General features: G+C 45.3%; 1 protein-coding gene across 2 annotated transcripts in view; it reads right to left on the bottom strand.

Moving 5' to 3' along the window:
• The window catches only part of DNAH9 (dynein axonemal heavy chain 9), a 367,658-nt gene extending 350,477 nt beyond the window's left edge, over positions 1 to 17,181 (bottom strand). For both annotated transcript variants that reach the window (XM_083148325.1, XM_083148326.1), the window contains exons 1-2: positions 17,065 to 17,181; positions 7,721 to 8,241 (exon numbers count right to left, since the gene is read on the bottom strand). In XM_083148325.1, coding sequence (XP_083004451.1) covers positions 7,721 to 8,077 — 357 coding nt within the window. In that variant the 5' untranslated portion in view covers positions 8,078 to 8,241; positions 17,065 to 17,181. The remainder of the gene's footprint in view (positions 1 to 7,720; positions 8,242 to 17,064) is intronic.
• Positions 17,182 to 17,402: the final 221 nt, after the last annotated feature.

Raw genomic sequence — 17,402 nt, 5'->3', positions numbered from 1 at the left:
AACTCTGTTGAAATAGAGCCAATTTGAATAGATTGGATCTCAGATTGCCAAAGGTGGATGCGCAACAGTTCAACACAGTGCACTGTGGATCACTGTAGCCAACCTGTATGCCAATATTCGCTTGTGAACACAGTAACCAAGTTCAGTGCACTTGCTCAACCTTCCCCTGTATGATTGAGGCCCCATAGTCTAGTTTTCATTGTGCTATTTGCCATGATTCGGCTAGCGGTAAGAACTCATTTCAGGGGCTTCGGACGTATAAGGGGAGGTTGAGCAAGTGCACTGAACTTGGGGTCTAATTCAAACCTGCTCGCATGGCTGCATATGTGCAGTGGCCAGTGATCAGTTAAGGTGCCACCCCTCTTAAGCGTAATCCCGCCAAATTAATGTCCTCGCTGTCTGAATGGATGTGTATGGTTGTGAATCCCTTCGCACCCGTGCAAATGAGTTCAAATCCTGTCACAAGCCGCCCACCATCGAATGATTTTAACAGGGGGCACAAGTCATTGCAGGCACCGCGTAGCCAGAGACTTACTAGGCAGTGTGATGGAAAACATTATATCCTGGCTAGAGCTGACATCACAAACACTCCACTGACAGGCTTTGCCACACCTAGCGTTTCCCTGTCATTGGCCGCATTTAAAACAACTTCCTGTCAGTCAAAGTTGCAGGAGTTACCCAATGGCACATGCGCATTGCAGCCCAGATGCATGCGTAGTTCATCAATAATTGTCTGCCATGCGAATCCGCAGCCGTGTGAACAGGTCTGAATCGGGCCCTTGGTTCCTGTGTTCCGGAAAGGATATCACAAGTGAATACTGGCACAGCAATCCACAGTGAACTGTGTTGAACTACTGCATTCACCTGCGTGTTGGTTCCAGAGGCAGAGCACGCACGTTGTGGTGTTGGACCCGGCATATACAGTTTCCTGCGCTACCCGGAGAATACGTGGAACGCATATCCTGCCAGTGGATAATGAAAATGAGATTTGGAACGCAGGGAAGTGCGGTCATGTGATTTATTTAATTTATTGTATTTTCACATCAGTACCTGCCTCAGTGGGCTTACAATCTATATTTCCCCATCACATGGGCACACATACACTAAAAGTGCCCATACACTGAGCGATGTGCGTTTTGTATTAGATCACATCACATCTAATTCAAATTGCATGTGATATGGTAAAATACCTACATTTTAAATTAGATCTGATGCAGTACAAAAAGTATCCACATACTTTTTGTACTTTGCGATGTGAGATGCGCAGGAGCGAGCATTGCATCGCAAAGCAAAAACGCACCATGTATGGGCATCTTAAGGTTAATTATTTTTTCAGAGGCCAATTAAGCTACCAGTATGTTATTGGAGTTTATGCAACAATTTTGATTTTTACATATAACCTATACAGAGATTTCATAAGGTCCTCTCCTGAAAGTGCACACACTATGAGAGCCAAGGCGTGTGCCTAATGTGTCTCACTGCGAGGAACAAAGGACAGACCTAGCACCCCATGTCCCGGCAGGTGACCAAGGGCAAGTATAAGTTATTAATATGTAATCAATAAAATGTCAATGGGGGGGGGGGGAGATTAATTAATAATAGATGGCATCCAGCAGAGCAATTCAATTGTTGCACTGTTTGGGCACGATTTGCGGGGAGACGGACACATTTCAGCTTTCAACCTCCGACGTGCACCCACAGAACAATAGCAATTCCCCCAATAAGTTTTACCTAATTTTAATACAATAAAATACTCTGTGAAATAAAAGTATAATTAAAAATAATATTTACTCTGGCTGTACAACAATTATGGGTGGATGTCAGGCCTGAACTTGCTCTCAACAAAGTGTGTGTGTGTGTGTGGGGGGGGGGGGGGGGGTTGTTGTTTGAAGCACTGTCACCATCACCACAGTAATAAACACATACTTTCTCTAATAATGATATGTGTTTGCACTTACCTAGTCAACCCATTGTTTCTGGAATTCTCACAGTAAACAGTATTGCAATGGAAGTACAAGACTTTATTCTAAAACCATGAGGCATAAGGTGCCCATAAACGGTGCAATGCAACGGTGAAATGAATATGCGCTCTCCCACGTGCATCCCATGGCACAGCACATATAATATGTGCTGCTCATACTTTTTTAACTAGATTGTATCGCATGTAGTTCAAAACGCACAGTGCTTTAGCACATTACATGAAATCTAGTTTAAAACGCACGGTTCGCATGGCACCATGTATGGGCACCTTTCTTTATTGCAATGTGAACCGTTTACCCCCTCAAAACCAACACATACCCATGGGTTCTAGTAAACAGTGTCTAGGTCAACAGTCAGTAGTTCGATACCAATGGTCGACATGAACAAGGTCGACAGACAGATAACAGGTTGGTGCCAGCATACATTCATCATGGAAATTGTGACACACGGAAATGTCAATATGAGTTTTTTTTTGCTGTTTTGGGGGTGTTAATTTGTAGATTTCAGCACAAAGGGCACACATTAATGTACCGCATTGACATGCATGCTTCGGGCAAGGTGCCTCACTTTGCTACTGCGGCAATTGGAATCCACGTGGATGATTACGTATGCAAGAGTTCAAAAAAATTAAAAAAACACAAAAAATTATTTCAACAATTTCATGTGCCATGTCAACCTTGTCAATGTCGACCATATGGTGAAGACTTATTGACTGTCGACCTAGACCTAATGACAGGTTGACTAGATAAACACACACAACTATAATCTGTTAAATTGTTGCATTATCATTCGGAATGTATATGGCAGTGGTAGGCAAACATCATGCGCTACAGGGGCCACATTAAGCAACTCTGTAATCTTGCAAAAGACATAACAATTTTAAGTTCAGTAACAAAAATGATAAAATCAATTAAAAAGACATGCCTTTCTGTAATAACAGATCAGCACACATCCAAAACAAGGGTTAACAAGCTATAGCAAACAACTGAGGAAAAAGCTGGGTTCTGCAGCCAAACGTTCAGAGGGCCACTTGATGCCCATAACCACTGTATAGAATGTTCAGGATTTACTGTACAAGATCATTTTGACCTTGAGCTAACCTTGGGAGTCCCTGCATTAACTGTAAGGAGTGCCTACCTCACCTGGTGTGTTTACCTGTAATAAATCAGCGCCAGTAAACATTTCCTGGTTGAAAAAATGAAACTTCACACACTCACTGCTTGTTAGATTAAACCTTTTAGTCAGTGGTGAAAGATAGTCACTGATACTAATAACATTGCTGCTGGTGTTTTTCATTGTATGTGTGTATGTGTGGGGGCAGGAGGTTAGAATGGTTACCAAGCTGGCACCAGCTTACAAAAAAATGCTCAAAAGACCATTCAACCCTGTCACTATCTAATTAATGAAATTCAATACACAGGCTAATTTGTATTAATTTTCCAGTCCATTCACTTTTTGTAAAGGAATGTTATAGGGATACATACCACAGGGCTGGCCTGGAATTAATAGATCTGTGTAATAAGAGTTTTTTTAAAAGCACAAGCTAATATTAAAGTGACAGTTGGTAACTCTAGAAGTCTGTTATTATAATATAAAGCATTGTTGGAGTTTCGATCTAATTGCTGGAGCTTACATTTTAATCAGCTAATAGGATATCAGGTCCAAGTCAAGAGCAGATGGGACTTCTATGTTAGAATGACATAATTATTTGAATGGAAAGTAATAGACCCTGTTGTTTTAATAAGACCCCACATATTAGTGAATACGCCTGAGTCAAGTACCCGCATTACTGAGTTTGAAGCTGTTGTATGGTAGAAAAAGTTCAGAAGTTCTGCCAAGAACAAAAACGATTAAATACCAAAGGGGAACACTTAGCACAGCCTACAAAATCAGAGTTGCAATATCAGCCATTGCGTCTTCTTTCATCTGCAGTCACTCTATGAGACAAAAAAAGCCCTCTGCCTAACTGACATTAGTTTTGACTAATGTCTGGATCGAAAATGTTACTGAGGATCATGTATGCATACTGGCACTGATTTTCCCATCTGAATATAGTAAAACGGGTTAGCAGAGAGCCCAAAAGTACATCAGGACAGCCAGAATTCTACTGAGTACGCATACATTCACGCTGCAGTGTGCATGCATGAGGGCTAAAAGTTGCATTCTAGGGAGCAGCAATGTTGCATTGGGTGGGTGGTAATGTGGCATTGGATGGGTGCAGTCCAGCTAACAGAGGCGTGTCTGGATAATTATAGGAGCTTCTGTGAGATGGAAAATGGTGGCCCAGCGCCTACATTCACAGCTAGGCCAGCTAGGCTGTGCAAGGGGCGAATATAGTTATTCAAGCGTTTCGCATGTCCCCCAGCATGTCAGAGAAACCAGCTGTAGTTTCACTTTTTTTTTTTTGCAAAACTACAACTGAAGCTGAATTAGGCTCAATGATCTCAAAACACTAGTGGTGATGTTATGCCATAAAATGGTGAAACCAACATTGTGCAGATGGAGCCACACTCATCTGAGCAACTCCCAGCCACAGCGTGAATGAAGCCGCATGAGTGCGAGACGCTTGCACGCCCCATTCGCGGCAATGGACATGCGAGTTAGAGCATGTGCCTGTCCCGGTGCGCCATATAAGCGTGGCTCCATCTGTACATACTGTTGCTGAAAGAATGGAAGCAAAGTTATGAAGTGTCGGTTATGAGGATGTAATTACAAGACGTTCTGATAAGGTTTAAGGCTAACATGAGAGGGGATAAGGGCACTAGGTCTACAAGCATTAGGTCAACACTACTAGGTCGACATGGGGTTAGGTCGACAGGGTCATTATGTCAACAAAAGCATTAGGTTGACATGGGGAAGGTCTATTTCTACTTGAACAAAGGTAAGGCAGTATCCCTTACTGCAGTCAGAGCTGTCCATTACGGGGAATTCTCCAAAAGCAAGCACAGCACTTATGTTGCTTAAGGGGTCAATTCAGACACATTCGCACAGGTCTGAATTTGGCCCCATCCCGGATGGTGGTGGTCTGCGCAGGGAATCGGTCGGGGGGCTGCATTTGATGTGGCAGCATTTACCTACCAGCGAATATACGCAGCCTATCAAGGAGATCTGAATTACCCCCTAATTGTGGTGTGGCCAGTTTGCTATTTAAAAAATAGTCTATTAAAAATAAGTATGCTGGACAGTGACTTCAATTGGCCTTTATGGTAGTTTTCCAATCACATGACAGGCTCCAGTGACTCAGGTGTTTGATCTTAGTGGACAGCGATCATGCTGATTAGCTCTAAACCTGAGCAGAAGGAATGAACTGTGGGCGGCCAGTATTGGCTAACTGTCTATCTAGAACAGGGGTTGCCATACTTTTGGAACCCGAGATCTACTTTTTGTACACTTACTTAACGGTGATCTTCCGGCATCTCCCCTTGTGCCAAATATTCCCCTCCCAATGCAAAACGCCCCTTACACATTTTGCCAGACAGAATGAGACAAAAATTAACATTATGATGCCGTATATACTGGCAGGCACACCCCATCGACATGATTTCATGTTACAATTTCATGGTGGGACCAACACCAACCACCTGTGGACAGAGATAAGTGTCGGGGGGAATAATGCCTGCAGTGCCGGACAATAACTAATGATACAGTGTACTACAAGTCCAAAATATGAACACATTATAATAGGTAACAAGTAAATTGGCAGCTCTTCTTTAGCCCCAAACTTTATGGAAAATCCCCAATTATGGTATTATTCATAAGAACATGGCCAAATAAAATGGCTATGTTGCTCCCCCAATGAAAGATATGTAAAATATGTTCTAATAAACATTTGACATGAAATAATTCACCAAATTCAGCACCCATCCTATATCCTGCCACTTTCATTCATGGGACCCCATAGTGCCTGTCCCACCTGGATCTCCAACTCCGCTTAATGCTGAGAATTTCAGGAAAATGTTGGGGAGAGACACAGACACAATGGCATGATTTATAGTGCCAAACCCTGATACTGTCCTGAAAAAAAGGTAGGGATGGCCATCGGTGGGCTACCCATCGATGATTAACAGCGATGGTACCACTGATATGTATAGATGATGTGAAACCATTGATAGTTTTACCTATGCTCACCCCTGTTTTTAAATTCATTAGGCTAATGAGAGCCCTTGGATGTTCTGTTCCCCAGAACCTGGGGGGGGGGGGGGATATTTGTTGATTGTGTATTATCGTTCGTGGGAAACAATCTGATTCTCCCTTATTGATTGAAAAAAGTATTCAACGTTGGTCATACATGGTCGATGGCCATCCCTATAATAAGGCCCTTAAATAGCTGGTATCTTTCCTTTTTGAATTGAACCCATTGTGTACGGTCTTTAACATGGCAAGCAAATTATTATTACACTTATAATTAAATAAGATTAACTGCATAAACACATTGATTAGTAACAAAACATTTAATTGTAATGACCAAATATATATTAGCCTAAATAACAGACCATGGGCAGGAGCCTTTGAGAGAGGTAAAGTACTAGCCAATCAGCTCCTAACTGCTTTTCCAGGCTGTGTTTGAAGAATGACAGGATCTGATTGGCTGGTAGTTTATCTCTCTCCACTTTATCACTCCTAAAGGCTTCATACATAGCTCCCCCTGTTTTGTGAATGAACCTGATTTGGCCACTTATCCCATGTGACCATACTGGGAAATGTTTCAAACATGATGATTAAAAAAAAAAGATTTAACGGTACTTGTTTCCTAGAACGGCCACAACGATTTAGATCGTTGTGGTCGTAAGATAAAAAATCGGATCGATCGCATCGCATGCGATTTGGTCGCATACGATGCGACCGATCCGATCGACCGATTTTTCACCCGATTTTTTTTTTTTTTCACCTCATTAATTTCAATTGCCCCCACAAATGTTACTAAGTGGGCTAGACCCCACGATAGACGTCAACCCGAAGCGTGGCGAGCGCAGCGAGCCCGCGAGGGGCGGCGGTGCGCGTCCTCCGACCTTTTCATTCCCCTACTATCCACTAGGGCGTGGAGTGAGAATAGAATAGTGTGGCGAGCGCAGCGAGCCACCGAGCCCGAAGCGTGGCGAGCGCAGCGAGCCCCGCGAGGGGACGCGTCTAACTTCACAGGTATACGCGTCCCCTCGCGGGGCTCGCTGCGCTCGCCACGCTTCGGGCTCGGTGGCTCGCTGCGCTCGCCACACTATTCTATTCTCACTCCACGCCCTAGTGGATAGTAGGGGAATGAAAAGGTCGGAGGACGCGCACCGCCGCCCCTCGCGGGCTCGCTGCGCTCGCCACGCTTCGGGTTGACGTCTATCGTGGGGTCATGGCGGGCACATAAAAAATGTGAAATGGGTCATATTGGCCCATTTCACCTTTTTTAACATTTTTCCCTATGTGAGATGGACTTAATCAAGTCCATCTCATCTTGTGCCATTATAATGGCACAAGACCGACAAGATCCTCCCGATTTCAATGTTAAAAGATTTTTTAACATTGAAGTCTATGGAAAAATCGGGTCAATCGGTCGGTCGCATCGCGGCCGATTTTAATTGGTCGCGACCGACCGATTGACCCGATTTCTGTCAATCAAAGTGAAAAAAGTGTCAAAAATCGGCCACATCGTGAGGATCGTGTCCCTTAATTAAGAGCCACGATCACTCACGATTGTGGCCGTTCTAGGAAACAAGTACCGATTTAACAGATAATAAGAATAGGTGTGTCTTACCTCTTCCACCAAGGCAGAAAAGTGATCAATAGGAGTGTAGGAGAGGTCCCCGTAGATTAAACTATTCTTCATAGAATCTGCGCTCAGTGAAGCACTGCTCCTCTTCAGAAAATACACTGCTTTATGCTTAGCGGAGTTGGGGAATTCTAGCATCGGAACCAGCAGCCCGGCTGGGTTCAGACTGATTACCAGCACTAACTGATCTGCCTTTTCCAGAAACTCCTGAAGGATCACCTTGTTCTCTTCGCTGGAGATGCATTTCTGCCAGCGGTCAGGCTTCAGTTTCAGGGTTCTCAGTACATATTCTTCCACAAACTGCAGTCTCTTATCGGCAGCGGCAGGCACCGGCTCCCCCATCTTGCGTGTGTCCTGGGAGCAGAGATTTCTAGCTCATGAGTGCTGAGCCTGTGGACTGAGGCACCTCACTTCTCTCCCAGCTGCTATGGAAACTATGTTTGTGTGCAACAAGTTGCAGGAGTTGTGGTTGTTGCTGTTGGGACAATTGTCTCTCCCCGGGGAGGCTGAGGAGACACAGGTGGTTAGGTTACTATTGTACTCACAACTTTGTAACTACAGACTAATTGTGCACTATTTACACAAGACTTAATCTATATGAAATATGAAAAATAGTGTTCAAGGTTAAGTGAACTCACATAAAAGTCAACACAGATAAAAGCTGATGGATAGTAACATATTTTTTGACCATTTAACACTTAATTTACATTACACCAAAACTAGGTATAGCAAATAGTCTAGTCTTATCTAATGCAATGTATGACTAAACTATAAAGCTATCATGTTATTTGTCTTAGCTGTGATATTTACTATTTATTATTACACTTTTGTGTGTATAGAATGTTGCTCTGTTCACACTTTGTAGCATTGTCAAAAGTGAAGAAAGATTAAAACCCTAAATATGTTTGCTTTATGTCATTGTAAGCGTGTGAATGTGTATATAGGCAGATACAGCTGAAAGTCATGTATCCAAAAGCTCTGTAGTTGAAAACGACATACCGCTTTCACTGGTAACCACCTTGGCACCACAGCCTCCTATGTTTTCTACCACCATCAATGTTCCCTCTAATTTTATGAAGGCTGTGTGCGGAAAAAGATTTTGGCTGTGCAACTTTGGACGGGAATTTTTATTTTTGTGCTTCACTTCTATATATAACTGGAAAATGATGTTCAGCATTTTCTTCAAAATGATATTAAACATTCAAAACATTTAAACATTCAAAACACAGCACACAATGTAGTTAATGGGGGAAACATACATTAATTTAAACCGCAACAGCAAAAAGTTGAGCACTGCTGCTTTGTGCGCTCTGTTTTAATGTCTGTGCGCATGCTCGGCGAGTTGTGTGCGCGCGCACACGCGCACAGCTTAGAGGGAACACTGACCACCATTAATTGCTATCCACACCACCCTTCCTCATAGGCAGTGACTCTGGACAGTATGCCCCTAACCCTGGCACCAAGATATATCTGTATTATATATCAATGGTTAGACTGATACTTAGCCAGTGCTAAGCACAGAGAGCTGAGAGTCCACACACAGCATGAGCTGTCAGCGACAGTGTCAGTGGGCCAGATTCTCTAAGCTTCGAAAGTGATAAAATGGAGAGTGATCATCAGCCAGCCAATCAGCTCCTGCCTGACACTTTTCAAACATAGTCTGTGACATGGCAGGTAGGAGCTGATTGGCTGGCTGTTTATCACTCTCCATTTTATCACTTTTGAAGCTTAGAGAATCTGGCCCAGTATTCTCCATTGGAGAACAACGTCGAACAGCGATATTGACGGACACGGTCCATCAATCTCGGACAGAGATGCGCGTGGACGTACATTGCTGTTGCTATAGCCCTTACACACACTCCAATGTACCGGCATTTTCTAAGTGACTTTGCAAAACTAAGCAAAGTCTCTTAGAAAATGCCTTGATATTGGCATGTGTGTAGGCCCTATAAGTCTGGGTACACACCAGAGATGTCAGCAGACCCACCATCGAACCAACAAAGCGGTCAATCCAATTAAGCATATACACTTGCCATTCGGCCACATACAGTCCTGGAATACAGGTGGACGAGCATTTGAATTTGTCCGTCGAGCTGGGATGTCAGTCCTTGCAGCAGGTGTACAGGTGATCGGGGAACCACCCATACAGAGGGGCCAATGTGACCATATATCTGTAGATATATCGCCCATATGCTGTGCTGCACAGGTACTGTAAATTGCTACATCTGTGAACGTCATTCATAAGCCCTGTGTACACTGGGCGACTTTCGGTGAAAACCGCTCAGTTTTCTCGTCTGAGCAGCTTTCAGCATGAAAGCCACTCAGTGTGTGCAGGGCAGAAATGAGCGGTGAGCGCTACTGCACTCTCCTGCATCATCGCTGCCGGCCACCGCTCATCTGCTGGTATTTCCAGCAGATGAGCGGCATACTGGACGGATTTCCTGAGTGTCCTGCTATGGAAAGTTGTCCACCCCAGGGAAAATGGCTGGGCAGGGGGAAAACCGCTCATTGTTTCAGCCCAGCTATTTTCCCCATCATCGTGCAACATACATGCTGGGCATAATTGCTCAGTGTGTATGGACCTATACACATATCATTTGTATACAATACCTGGCTTGTGATTTATTGGCATTGGCATATCTAATGGCTACAGAGTGTCTGGGTGCCTTCACTGCACAGGATGCAACCATTTTTTAATACTTACCCTCCAGACTCCTGTGTTGGCGGCAGCAGCAGAAAGCACAGGAAAATGTTGTGGCGGACGTTTTCTTGGCGTTTCACGCATGGGCAGCAGGAAAGTCACTGGGAAAATGGTGTGATGGACATTTTTACAGAGACTTGCGCACACTCAAACTCTGGGACAGAGGAGGGGGACTGGACGGAGACTACCTCCTTCTCTTTTGATGCTTACCTGTATAGTCTAAAAGCCACTATTCACTACTTATTCTTCTAGATCGCTCTGCTGCTTTTGACACTGTTGACCACACACTTCTCATACAAACACTACTAGCCGGCCTTATCCAATTCGATGCCCTAGGCAAGATTTCCCCTAGCAGAAAATACCACCACCAAATACACCCCCCACCCCGCCATTTCCTTCTCGAGGTGGAAACGGTGAGTGGGGCAGTGAAAACAGCGAGGCTCCCCACTATATGCAGTGGACTCGCTGCATTTTCGGCGGAGCCTCGCAGTTCTGGGGAATCCTCGCCGAGCCTCTGACAGGCGGAAGTTACAGAAGCGGCTGCAGTGCCAGGGCCCCAGACATAGGCAAATCTAGAAATATGGTAATGGGTGGTCCCAGATCCAAATACTCAAGCAGTTTGGACCCTTGGTGGCAAAATGGGGGTGTGGTACTACACATTAGACCACACACCTTAATGCCCATTACACATTATACCAAACAAACACTGTAATGCCCATTATACATAATGACACACACCGTAATGCTCATTACATATTATGCCACATGCCGTAATGCCCATTACATATAATATCACACACCGTAATGCCCATTACACATATCAATAACTGTAATGCCCATTACACATAATATCACATGCCGTAATGCCCATTACAAATTATGCCACAACCTTATGCCATTACACATAATATCACATGCCGTAATGCCCATTACATTAATGCCACACACGTAATGCCCATTACACATAATGCCACATGCCATAATGCCCATTACACAAAATGCCACACACCGTAATACCCATTACACATAATGCCACACGCCATAATGCCCATTACAGATATCACACGCTGTAATGTCCATTACACATAATGCCACACGCTGTAAAGCCCATTACACATAATATCACACGCCGTAATGCTCATTACACATAATGCCACACACCGTAATACCTTTTACACATAGAGTCACACTCTGTAATGCCCATTACAAATTATGCCACACACCGTAATGAGCATTACAAGTTATACCACACACCATAATGCCCATTACACATTTTTATTTGGGTACAAGGTATCACACACACACCCATAAGGATAAGAGGGGATCAGACACCAGGGAAATTGGGGTAGATGGGGTCACAGACACAGAGGAATGGGGTAGAAGGGGACAAGGTGTCGCACACAGGTGAAAGGGGTACAGGGGGGTCAAACAACAGGGATGTGGGGGATGTACAGGGGGGTCACACACACACAGGGATAGCAGTGTACAAAAGGTTACACATACAAAAGAAGGGGGTCACACACACATACACACACACACACACACACAGAAAAGTTGATGGGTAGAGCGATCCCTGGGCACTCATCAATCTGTGGGGGGAGCTGCAGGGTGTCAGGGTGGCCAGTGGATCCAGGGACAGGAAGAAGGGGCGGCCTGCTGCAAGGGGAATCCAGGCTGTGCACCCCCAGAGACTCTGGTTTGAGGATGTACAGTACATGTGAGCCCTGCGCAGGAGGATTTGCTTGCAGCTCCTCCACAGCGCTGCTGCGGTAGGGAGGTGTTGCTTCCCCCATGGTGCCGGGAATCGCTGGGCACGCTGCACTCATCTGACAGACACTAGAGGTCAAGCCAGCCTCTAGTGCAGGCTTTCCCAACCACGGTCCTCAAGGCACACCAACAGTGCAGGTTTTGTAGATATCCAGGCTTGGGCACAGGTGACTTAATTAGTACCTGAGTGATTCTGATTAAACCATCTGTGCTGAAGCCTGGATATCTCAAAAACCTGCACTGTTGGTGTGCCTTGAGGACCGTGGTTGGGAAAGCCTGCTCTAGTGTCTGTCTTTTTCAAGGCAGCGGCCATCTTTGGAGTGGCTGTCGCGGACATAGACTGCAGTGCAGTGCTCTCTGCTTCTGCCGCAGTCTGTGTAAGAAGGGGCTGGTCATAAGGGGGAGCCGGGCATTAGGTGGTGGTGCTTGTGCACCCGCAATGCGCACACCTACAGTAGGAGCACATCTCATCTATCTTGCTTAGGCCATGGCTCAGGATGGCCGGCCATGGCTATCCTATTGTTCTCAGCTGCAATACAATACATAGAACAATAGAGTAGGGGAATAGCAGAGTAATCCAATTACTCACTTAATCCTATTATAGAGATAGATGGCAGTGGCTCCCTCTGTATGCTGGCACCCCGGCCCCGGACCGCCCCAGACTTTAGATTTGCCCCCGGAAGCTGCCGCCCCTAGGCAATTGCCAAACATGCATATGCCTAGGGCCGTCACACATGAAATAAGTCGACATGGGTAACGTCGACAATGGGAAGGTTGACATGCATTTTTCCAAATGTCGGCACAGTCGACATGGACACTGTTAACGTGTATGCTCTGCAAACTATTATATTCTCCCTCCATGCCCTAGTGAATGGTAGTGAAAAACTCATGTTGACCTTTTGACTGTCAACCTTCTCATTGTTGACCTAATGCTTGTGTTGAACTTCCAACTGTCGACCTTAGCATGTCGACCTATTTATGTGTCAACCTAAGCCATGTTGACCTTCAGTGATCGACCCAATGCATGTCAACCTTATATGGGTAGACCTAATGACCATATTCCCAACTTTTTTAACCTGAAGATCATAAGCAACAGAATATGTTTTTCAGGAACATTTTTGTTTTGGCACAGAAAAATAACACAACAGACCAACAACATATTAGTCTATTGTGAGGCTTACTTCTGCTTCAATCAAACCCTCATTGTTCCTATGTATTTTATTATGAAGAAAATAGTTTACGTTAGTTACTTTTTCTTCTGTAATGCATGCCTTTACCCAATTTTTGTAATTGAGCATAAACCCGCCCCACTGTGTGACATTTTACAAAAAGCCTCCACTTTTGTAGGGATTCCCTGTATGCGAATGTGTTGGTAGGGATTCCCTATATTTGTATGTGATTGTGTTGGTAGGGACTCCCTGTATGTGAATGTGTTGGTTATTTACTGGGCAAGCAATGTAAATTCAATTACACAAAGCTGGGCCTGTTTAGAAGATTTAATTAGACAATTAGTGCTTACAGTACATGAGAAACCTGTGTGCCCTGCATATAGATTACAGATTATAGATAGACCTACGTGCGTGTGCTATTTTAACAGTAAAAATCAGAACCTTTCATGGAATTCAATTAAAATGAATTTTTAACGGTAGCAGTTGCAGATTATGTTGAGATGGAGACACAGCTGTCTTTATTTCTAGAGGAAAAAGAATTCAGCCAAGTACCCAGAACCTGCATTCTCAACTGGTTAGGGTTCGGCTACAGGAGGGGATGCTTAAGCCCCGTACACACGGGGGAGATATATTGCTCAGCCATATATTGCTAGCAATATATGGCTGAGCAATATATTGCTCAGTTTCTCCTTTTCATCAGCGACCAGAGATGGTCGATGATGAAAGGGAACCTCTGCCGGCGGTGACGCAGAGGAAATGAGCTGGTCGCAGGAGCAAGCTCCTGCGACCAGCTATTAGAACGGGGCTGAAAACGGGAGCGTGCACCCGGCGATTTATCGCCAGGGCACACTCCCATCACTGGCAATATGGTCGCCTGCGACCATATATCCAGCGATTTCAGCCCCTATCGCCCCCGTGTGTACACAGCTTTAGGGTTAGGCAGTGAGATGTGGGTTAGGGTAAGAATTAGGGTAAAGTGTTAAAATACTCACTGGGATCCATCTTGATTTTGAAAATCAGGATGACGGTGTGGGGATTCTGACAGTCATGATGTTTACTGATAGTATCAATACCAGCCCCTGAGCCCTGATAGACAATTTATATAATAATTTATGCCAAGGCGTATTTTGACACTTGTGCATACTTACCTATGACAAGCCTGAAGAGGACCTGCAGCGTTTCACTTTGGGGGTAGGGCCAGTTATGTAATCAGACCCCGCCCCAGGAATGAGAAAATGTCTGCAATTTGTGGGTAGGCGGCATATCTAAATGATTCATGTCATTTAGCCATGTCCCTGTTACAGGGTTTTCCCTGATTTTGTCATCATTCTACCCTCTTCACTAGAAAGCATGCAGGATGCAGCGAAATGTGGGACAGTAGCCTGCCCTTCCAGGTTTGCGTGAGAATACCTTAAAATCAAGAGCCTCCTGCAACTTCTGTGAGGGTAGGAAGGTATGCACCTATATGTTTGCTTTATAACCCGCATTTGTACGGCGGCAAACACAATTGTTTATTTAGTTTTTTTGTGATATATTTATCTGTAAAAGGTTCATTCTGTGTTTGCATAATAATAGCAGTGTGTCATGGAAGTTCAGCATTTGTCAAACATATACTACAAACCAATATTATGTTTATAAAACATTCAGATTTGATATATTTGAGGTACTATTGTGTAGGAGAGTGGGGTAGTAGGGAGGCCAATCCCGGGACATTTTATAAATTCCGAGAATCGAGATTGAAAAACATTTGGTACTTGTGTAGTTTCACGGTGCCACTTATATAGTCAGTGTAGTGTCCCTGTCAGCATCCTGTTCCCACAGCCAGCGTAGTAAGCGTAGTCAGCTTGTGTGTGCGACTGTGTGTACGTTTGTGGATAACCGGAGGTTACGCAGTTAGCGTAGTCAATGAGCGTTGTGTCACCGCGAGCAGCGTAGTCAGTAAAATCCATTTGACAGTTAACACGTGTCATCATTATTGTTTCAGATGGATGACATGACAGGTGTGAATGAGTTCCTGAAACACCCCCACTATCCACGTCAGCCTGAAGTGTGGCGAGGGGACACAGTACGCGTCCTCCCAACCTGTTTATACCCCCACTATCCACGTCAGCGTGGAGTTCATTTTATAAAGTGAGGCAAGTGCAGCGTGCCACCGAGCCTGAAGCATGGCAAGTGGACGCAGAAAACGAGCCCGAAGCATGGTGAGCGGATGTGGATTACTTTACATGTATTCCGCGTTCCCTCGCCACACTTTATAAAATCGACTCCATGCCGACGTGGATAGTGGGGTATGAACAGGTCGGGAGGACGCATACCGCGTCAGCTCACCATGCTTTGGGCTGCCGTGGATAGTGGGGGTTTGAAATGGAGGCATTTGCAGTATGTAACATGGAGCACTGGCAAATGCATCCTTTATTGTGCATGAGACGCACTTGCGCCCACACCCCCCCTTTGTGCACGAGAGGCACGTGCAACCGAACCCCTAACCCTGACCGTCTCCCTGAAGCTACATGGGCTGGGTTGCCTTACCCTGCCGCACAAACTACTGAGACGCACTTGCTTATGAGATGCTCATGTGTCCCAGGTAGATGGAGCGCCTCTCCGCCGGCATCCGCCAGCGCAGGGGATCTGGCGGTTACCGGCGCAGTATGAGAGGCGCTCACTAGGCTTGCCAGGGACACCGGGGACAGAATTGCAGCTTGCGGGGACAGTACGGTGACTACGCTGCCTGGCGGGGACACTACGCTGACTACACAGGGCTGCCGTGGGGACACTACGCTGACAACGCTGGGCTGCCGTTGGCCTACGCTGACAACGTAGCGTAGCGTGGCACCGTGAAACTACACAAGTACCAAACATTCAATCCCAGGAGGCCTGGGATTGACCTCTGGATGCTGTGCTACGAATTGCTGTGAAGAAGTCCTTAAGGGGTTGGGAGTAGGGATGGCCATCGATGATTCGAAATCATTGATGGTTCATGGCCGATGTCGAATACTTTTGCCATCGATGGGGGAGAACCAGATGGAAACCGCCATCGATGGAACAGCAAAACAATGTTTTGCTTGTTTTTTTTTTTCAAAGTGCCGGGACACAAAGCATAGCTCCCACCCGCCCCCCGTATTTTTATTGGCCCACAGGCCAATCAAACACAATGGATGACCATCGATATGTAAACATATAGATGGTCATCCATTGCATAGTTTAGCACTATCAATGGCCAGTTGCAGAATTGCCATCGATAGCAACCATCGATGGCAATGGCAACGATGGCCATCCCTAGGTGGGAGATCAGACGTAGGTGTGGATGTGCAGCGTGACCTTTAACATTACGCCGCACAACCTTATTTGCAAGGCGGGATTTCAGTTTAGCTGGGCAGCGTCCATCTGAATGCTGGCCTCTGCACATTCGCAGCTGTGCGATCAGGTCAGATTAATCAGGCCCATAGTACAAAGTTGTGGGGGGGGGGGGGGGTTCATCATTTGTTCTAAACTAGAACCATAAAAAAAAAAAAAAAACTGATTACATTTTAAAATCAATATCTTGACTATAAGGTGCAGTGTCTCTATACCATTATCACTGAATATATGTTATAAAAATATAAATAATGAACCCATTCAATCTGTGGAGATTGTGTGGTAGAATTGTTTCCCTAGTGAGGGTCATACACCCTGCTCCCCTGGGATGTACGTACAGATACGATTTGACGAGTACGAATAGAAGGAAGCTGAGAGGTGGGTGGCAACCGGGCTCTCACTGCGCCATTCGCCACAAACGCAGCGCCGCTGGAAGAGGCCGGCAGCCGGGGGCGGGCCGGAGTGACGTCATTGCCTCGCAGTCAGAACCGTCCAGAGCGGCATCCTCAGGCAGTGGGCGGTGACGTCACATGCAGGGTGTTAATGATCCATTCCCAGCTGATGTTGGTGGTATATGTGTCCAAGGACTCCGAGCAGTGTATAGCATCTGTAGTGAGGGCATTATATTATGAGAGATCAGTATACCTCATTAATGAAATTCTTATCGCTTAATATA

Source organism: Crinia signifera, chromosome 6 (assembly GCF_055691185.1).
Source record: "Crinia signifera chromosome 6, ASM5569118v1, whole genome shotgun sequence".
Classification (NCBI taxonomy): Eukaryota; Metazoa; Chordata; class Amphibia; order Anura; family Myobatrachidae; genus Crinia; species Crinia signifera.
The sequence above is the reverse complement of the archived record's forward strand: the minus strand, read 5'-3'. Positions and strand labels throughout refer to the sequence as shown.